The following is a 7,606-nucleotide window of genomic DNA, read 5'->3' as shown; positions in this document are numbered from 1 at the left end:
GATTCGGGTGGCCTTTGAATTAGTTTTATTATCTGTGAAACGTGCCACGACTGTCCTCCAGAACAGATGGTGGGAGGCGTTGGGTGCTAACCAGGCGCGAGCCGAGGTGACCCGAAGAAGCTCCCAGCCTCAGCTTTGCACTTGCAGTGCTGGCATGGTTGGACCAGGCTGGAGAGAGAGGATGATTGAAAAAGTGATTGAGGTTAACTGTCACCGTTAGCCAGCAATTAGCACGTTGTTATTCCCAAAATTTCACCTTCACAGCCACCCAAGGCAAACGATTATGATGATATCTGAAGACCTGTCACTCTAACTAAAGACTAACATGACAATTGGGACCTGATTTGGAGGACAGGAGAAGCCTATTCCTCGAATAGCACAACCGGGCCTTGTGGGAGGGGCTGCAGGGTTGGTAGGGAGCGAGGTGCCAGCAGAGGCTTTTAGCGAAGGCCTGGATCAGAGCCACTCCGTCTGTCTCAAAAAAACAAACAGGCAGTGGCGACACCAGCCAGGGCCTACTCTCCCACCCAGTGTCCCCTCTGTCCCGGCTGCCAGGGGAGGATGTGACAAAGATGGTGTAGAAAGGGCCAGTGTGCAATTATTGCAATAAAATTACAATCGCAATTCAATTCCCACCATTAATATAAACCATCACGTGTGCGGGGATTTAAGCATTTGTCCTGTATCATTCATAACTCCTTTACATTACATTAGGGATTAGTTGAAATGATTTCAAATAATGCTGCGGCTTTATCTAATCTGTTTGATTCTACAGCGAACAGTTCATGAAGACTTCTTTCAGAACGCTGTGACCTCAACGGCGATCTGACGTGGCACGTTAGTCACCACGCTCCACAGTCAGCCAGGGCGATTTGGAGGAGAAGAGCTGGACGGAGTGACTCATGTTTTTATACCACAGACTTTGATGGGATTCTTGGCTCATTAAGCCACTAACAACCAGAATAGCAAGGCTGGCTGGATCCCCTCCTAATCTCTGCTGTGTCCCCTTGTCCTTTCATTCAACTTATGTGATCGTGTTCGGTTAAATAATAATCAAAAAAGAAGAAATTAAGTATTTTTGCATTATATGCCTCTTGAAGGACGAGAAGTATAATGAATCGTTCACTTTCAAATTTGGGTTTGTGTCAAGCAAAAGGGCGGAAAAAAAAAGAAATTTAGTGTCATTATTGAACTTCAACCGCGGCGAAAGCTCATTTGGATAATACTTGAGTAGGAATCCAGGGGGCACTATGATCTCACAGATGTCTTCTCTTTCCGTCACCTGGTGGTGCAGGGTCTGACTGACTGGCAGGGGAGGCATAGCAAATGATTTTTGGAAATGGAAAATGCCATGTTCTGTTCAGAGCTGGAAGTGTAAGAAGAATTGCTTCCCTGACATTTATGCTCACTTTATGTGTAGTCATCAGTTCTGATATATTCAGAGTTGAACTGGATTATGGTACAATACAAACTGAATTTCTTCCCTTTCTTCGGCTTAAATGTGCCTTTTATCATAATGACAGCCAACACCAGCACTTCTCAACACCTCATTTTATTGTCCCAACATTCAAAAGTACAAATAATTCAAACACAACAGTTTTATGAAAAAGAAAAACATTTACAGCAATTCTTTTTACTTTGTTTCCAGTTTCAGAAATGATCTAAACTAGCAAGGATAACATGAAGTCATTCATCGCAGTAATTTGATTAATAATAAGCATAAAGGATAGTAAGAATAATAGTAATGATAATAACAATAATCCATAATTCATAAATAAGTAATAACATAAATAGGAGAGACCAGTTAGGTCCAGTGAACATTTTTTCATCTTTTTTTTTTTTAATCTTTAAAGATTTATATAGTTTTCAGATAGTAAACAAACACATTTCAGGAGAAAATGAAAAATGACAAGAGCCTGGTTGCCCACTTGACCTTCCCTCCTACACTACAGGCTGCTGATTTCCTACTGGCAGGTTGCCACAATAAGGCGCTACAGGGGAGAGTGTGAGCCATAGGGTTTGGGTGTAGCCACAATGCACACATATTAAACACACACACACACACGCTTCCTGCAGACGCACTTGCTCAGACACACCGCGGGTTGGATGCGAAGAGATCAAACAACGGAGGAAATTTGTTCACACATCCGAGCAACATTCTACTGGGGTCGTTGCATAATTCAAACTCCCAACAACACTGGGGGTTGAAGAAAGGGGTCCCTGCTGCCGTTTGGCAGACAGACCCATCAAAGTGGTGATGAGGATAAGACATGAGAGAGTAGCACACAAAGAGAGAGAGAGAGAGAGAGAGAGCATACAAGGAGCGGCACGCGGAAGCTGAATGATTATAATTTCTCCCCGAAAAACTCGCCACTGACTTCCGGTCCTTAGCAAAATCAAATTACCCAGCCTAACACTTTCCTTTATAAACAGAATATATCCTGGGAAATATGCTCAATACCTCCAGCGTTCAATACAATCAGTAGCAGTGGATGCAAATGCCTGAAAACAACTGACGATTTCATCATTCCAAAAAATAGCGGACATTTCATGAGTTCACTGATTGGTCCAGTGCATTGGATAGTCCTAAAAAGGGACGTTTGAGTCAGTGAGAGGTTTCAGCGGTGGATGTCAAAATCCATGAGAAACTGAGGACAGTGTTTCTGACCCACATTTTTGCATAAAGTTTTAATCCCAAAGCAACAGTAGTGTATGGAGGGAGGGTGTGAAGTGGCTTCTTTAAAACTACACAAAACTTAGCACAGGTTATATTGAACCAGAACAACTGTTATAACATTCTATTAAGACTAAACTTTATTGAAAAAGATTTAAAGATCTTTGTTTAACAAGACAAGAAAAAAGCAATAGCAAATTTAACTATCAACTAGGTTATGCATAGCGAGTAACTGTTTCTAGTAATAAGGGAAGAGTCTCAGCAACCCTCTTGACATTTTTTTACTTTTTGACTTTTAAATTTTTTTATATTGTAATTTTGATATATTGGTACAAAGCACAAATGTACTAAAAGTTCTCAGTGCACTGGACTAATGGAAGAGCCTCTCCCCTAGTCGATTTGTTCCCATTTAGCTCACAAACGTCCCCCCTCCCTGTACCAGAATCACGCCAAAACACTGACAACGTAACAACGAAATAAATAAATAAATAAATAAATAATCGAGATAAATAAACAATTTAAATAATGAAACAATCAATAAATAATAAATACAGTTATTTTATAAGCTTTTGTTCGGTTTCTTTTGCCGCGCCAGTAAACTAAAGTTGAATCCAATTTTTTTAAAACTTTTTTTTCACAAGCGACATGACAACATATTAAACAGGATTCCTCACGAGTTTTCTAAGTAACTGAACCATCACTTTATAAAGTTGTCATATGAAAAAGGACAAGCTCAAACAAAAAACAGTGACAACTCATATATATATATAGATATCGTAAAACAAAATTAGACTATATATTTTTCTATTTGTACACAACAAATAAAGACACAGTTGTAATAGATCCTTTAAGGAAACGAATACCTAGACTAACAAAACTAGCTAATTATTATTGAATTTTGACAAACGCATCACACTCAGCAATTAACCTATAAGTCAGCAAGCCAAAGAAAACTCGTTAAGTGATTCTTACAAAGGCCCAAATTCAGTCATCTGGTGTGTTTTTTTTCGGCAAGGAATAATCAAACCAGATGGGGGGCCAACAATAAAAACGGAAAAAACAGCAGCTTAATTTAATGCCAACATCAAAGATTTTTTTTCCTCTAAACAACACATTGAACAACAAACTTGGATATTTAAGATATGTGAATCATGTAATATAGCACCTACGGTTGATCACTAAAGGAAGTACATTTTAATGTGTGACCAAATCAGAGCAGACAAACTCATAATTATGCGTGTTCTCTAAATGGATATACGTGTGGATATAGTTATTACTGATATCGCGCAGACGGATGCTGGAAAGAAAACGAACGGACAATGTATCTCCTTGCTTTGGGCTCTGGCCTGTGAGGACAGTGAGGTCAGGAAAGGACCCCTCCCCTCTTCCTGTTAGGTATCGCGGTGGAATAATTACATGCTATGAAAAATTACGAAGGTCACCTGCCAGAATTTGTTTCCCTTTTGTTTAAAACCTTCTGTCTACAAAACCAATCGCCAATCCGGTCCTCCCGAAAAACAAACAACCTTTGATCCTAAAAAGTTTACCACAGCAACATACAAGACAAGGTGGCAGCCCCACCCCTCCCCCCGCCCCTGATTAGCCAGTCAAAATATTTTTCTCTTTTTTTCAAATCCAGATTCTTGTAAAAATTCTTCAATAATTATTATTTTTATCATTTATAAAAATAGATTTTCTTCTCTTTATTTTTTATTATCTTCTAAACGCATTTTCAAGCAAAGAGATCTTCTCTTTGGCAACAGTGTATATATTTTTAATCACTTAACGTGTCATCAGGAAAGCTACACCATCCCTTCCCTCTCCCCTTCTCCCATACCCCTGTGAGGAAATGTGTTTTGTCGTTTGCAATACAAAACAAAAAATGTTAGAAATTTTTTTATTTTTCTGCACTAGAGAAAAGAATGGATGGCATCATCCCATCAAATTGAATTGGGGGGAGGGGGGTTAAATATACACTGAAAAATGAATGAATGATAAGTTATTTTAAAAAGAGCCCCCCCTGCAGGTAGGGAGGAATAATTATACCGACAGTGGAATCCGGATTAAAAAAGAAAATCCTGAATCGAGTATAAGAAAGTTAAATCTAAGAAAGGACATTCTCATATTTTGAAATAAGGGGGGGAGAGGGGAACTGGTTTTGCTACTGTTTTAAAGAGAAGAGGGAAAAGAAAACAACAAAGAAACGAACAACCACAAGAACTCAAAGAATATACAACAGGATTCCTGCATAAACGCAGGCTTTCCAAATCACCAAATATTTATCCTTTTTATGTTTGTAATACTTAGGCAACATTGGCTTATAGGTCCAAAGTTATATTATAAGCCATATCCAGTTCATTTTTGTTGGTTGGTTTGCTATGTTCCTGTTTGGAGTTGCTGTTTTGGGCGCCTGTAGAGTGTGAGTGGTAGTGAAAGGGGGTTTTGAGTGTGGATGGGGGGGCGGGTTGGAACGATTCAGGACTTGTGGGTCTTGTTGGTCTTAAAGGAGACTTGCAAGACACGGTCGCCCAGCCGGTAGCCGTTGAGACTGGCGATGGCCATTGCTGCTTCATCGTAGTTCGTCATGGTGACGAAACCGAAGCCCTTGCACTTGTTGGTGTTGAAGTCGCGGATGACCTTCACGTTGTTGACTGCGCCGAAGGGCCCAAACAGCTGCCACAGCACGCTCTCATCGGAATCTGGGGACAGGTTGTAGACAAAGATACACCAGCCTGTGCCTGTGTGGCCCGGGATGTTCATTCCCACGAGACTTGTCATGCTATCGATGGTAATAGGAGAAAACCTGTGAAACAGAGAGAGGAGAGAAGCAGAAAGAGGAGGAGGATTGAGTGAGTGAAAGAGAGAGAGAAAGAAAGAGAGAGAGAGAGAGAAAAAAAACTTATTTAAAAAGTAAACTTTGTCGTTGTTGTTGTGGTTGGATTTAAACCCACACTGTGCTGCTGATAGTTAGGCAGAATAGTCAACATTATAACTCAATGGTAATCTCTGTCTGTCAAACCTGATGCAGACCCACATCTGGCTTCAGCATACAAAGTAAATAAATAAATAAACAAATAATAGTAAACAACAACAAACAAAACAACACAACAGAATTGCAGTAGGCAGCGGAGCGTGCTCGAACTCGTCGTGAATGATGCGAGTATCTCGCTGGTTGCAGCGCAGGAGCTGGCAGTCTTTGTTGAGCGTGTCTGAGAACTGGCTGCAGTGCCGCTTTTTTGACATTTCATCAGAGAAAGGAAGCATCTTGTGCTGCGGGAGGACATGATTTTTGATTTGTTTTTGTTATCTTAGAAGCACATATCCTAGTAAAATTAACAATGAATCTCTTAAATGAACAAGCAAGCGCTACTCTACCAGAGATGCGGCTAAGAGTCAGACTTGAGACTAATATTTTGAGTTTGATTTGAATTTCTTCTGACTGGTTATGACAATAAATCAAGACTGAGGCCCAATTATGCCAAGAATTGTCAATATTTATCAGTAATATTAGCAAACAAATTACCCTTGTACCCTTAATTGTCCATGCTATAATGGTTTGTCTGTATGCAAATGTCATACAAGGAATCCCCACTAGGTCGCTGAGATATCAATTATATCAATGTCCTCATGTTATATGAAAGCTGTCATTACTGACTACATTCAACCAAATGAATGAATATTTAGCATTTGATTAATGGGTATATATTTCATGTAATTGTTTACTTAAAATTTGCCAGTGTACTACACTGTCTCTGTATGTGTGTCACAAATCAGTAGATAAAACCATCCAAGTTGAGTCATGTACTTTGCATCTTGAAGCAATGCGACTCCACGACTTCAGTTCCAGCAACAGCATCAGCTATTTAATGGAAAAACATCTAAAAGGTGATGTCCTGTTCATTTACATTAATCTCTGTCCCCTAGAACAGCGTGCTGCTGTAATTTGTTTAACCGGTTGGGTTTAACGGATGTCAACACACTGCTGTTTGATGTGTGACTGCTACATGCGCATGAGCAGCCCCTTTCTTCCGGAGCGCATCCATTGGGGTCCAAATTGCAGTAGCTCGCAGAATTAATGCAGGGACACATACAAGGTTTAGTTTGCAACTTAGTAAATCGGCTCTTATTTCTGCTGCATGTTTCTCTCTCTCTCTCTCCTCCCTCCCTTTTCAGCAATACAGAGATTTGAATGCTCAGCTGACTTCACTTAATAGCCTTTCCGCTTAAAGGAAATTTCCACTTTAAATAAAAGGTGAATTGGATAAAAGGTTCATTTCTTATGCCACCTCTCCAGGAACGACTATAAGCATTACTGCGTGTGCTTTTAATTGAGATTTCCGCTTTGCTGCAGATGTCTAGGAGAAGCTGTTTCTCTCTCTTTCTCTCTCTCTCTCTGTGTGTGTGTGTGTGTGTGTAGATGATAGGGTTGGGGAATAACAAATTAAACTTTCTTTTTGTGTAGCATAAGGAATAAAGTGTGTACCACCCACTAAAGGCACAGACATTCTCTCTGCAGTTTGTGGGTGTGTGTGAGTGTGTGTGTGTGTGTGTCTCGGTGATCGATAGCTCTGCATGGGCTGCATGGCTGGCCAGCTCCTCTTGCTTTGCCAAGAATTACTCAGACTCTTCATCTGTACTTTAGTCTGTGCTACAGCTTTTATATCTTGGCAAAGTTACCATGGGTTTTCATTTTTTTTTATGTCCCTATGATTAATGTGTCATTATATAAACTGTAGAGGTTATGGCAAATCTGTTTATCTGCAGCCTGGTCCACCTACTCAGGTGTAATGAATTTTTGGCACTTTAATTAGTTCCCGAAAGATGTGCCCATTTAAAAAAGTAAAAAAAAAAAAAATTAAAGGAAAACTTAATCTACATGCCAAATGTTCATCTGGTTCAAAGAACATAAGGGTGATTGCCACTCTGGCTAAA

At 39.9% G+C, this 7,606-nt stretch overlaps 1 protein-coding gene across 7 annotated transcripts in view; it reads right to left on the bottom strand.

Moving 5' to 3' along the window:
• Positions 1-1,536: 1,536 nt before the first annotated feature.
• elavl4 (ELAV like neuron-specific RNA binding protein 4) overlaps positions 1,537-7,606 on the bottom strand; it is a 60,653-nt gene continuing 54,583 nt past the window's right edge. For all 7 annotated transcript variants that reach the window (XM_029000382.1, XM_029000378.1, XM_029000380.1 and 4 more), the window contains one exon: positions 1,537-5,477. In XM_029000382.1, the coding sequence (XP_028856215.1) occupies positions 5,150-5,477 (328 nt within the window). In that variant the 3' untranslated portion in view covers positions 1,537-5,149. The remainder of the gene's footprint in view (positions 5,478-7,606) is intronic.

The sequence above is a fragment of the Denticeps clupeoides genome, chromosome 13 (genome assembly GCF_900700375.1).
Source record: "Denticeps clupeoides chromosome 13, fDenClu1.1, whole genome shotgun sequence".
NCBI lineage: Eukaryota > Metazoa > Chordata > Actinopteri > Clupeiformes > Denticipitidae > Denticeps > Denticeps clupeoides.
Note: the sequence above shows the minus strand (reverse complement) of the source record. Positions and strands in the feature narration are given on the sequence as shown.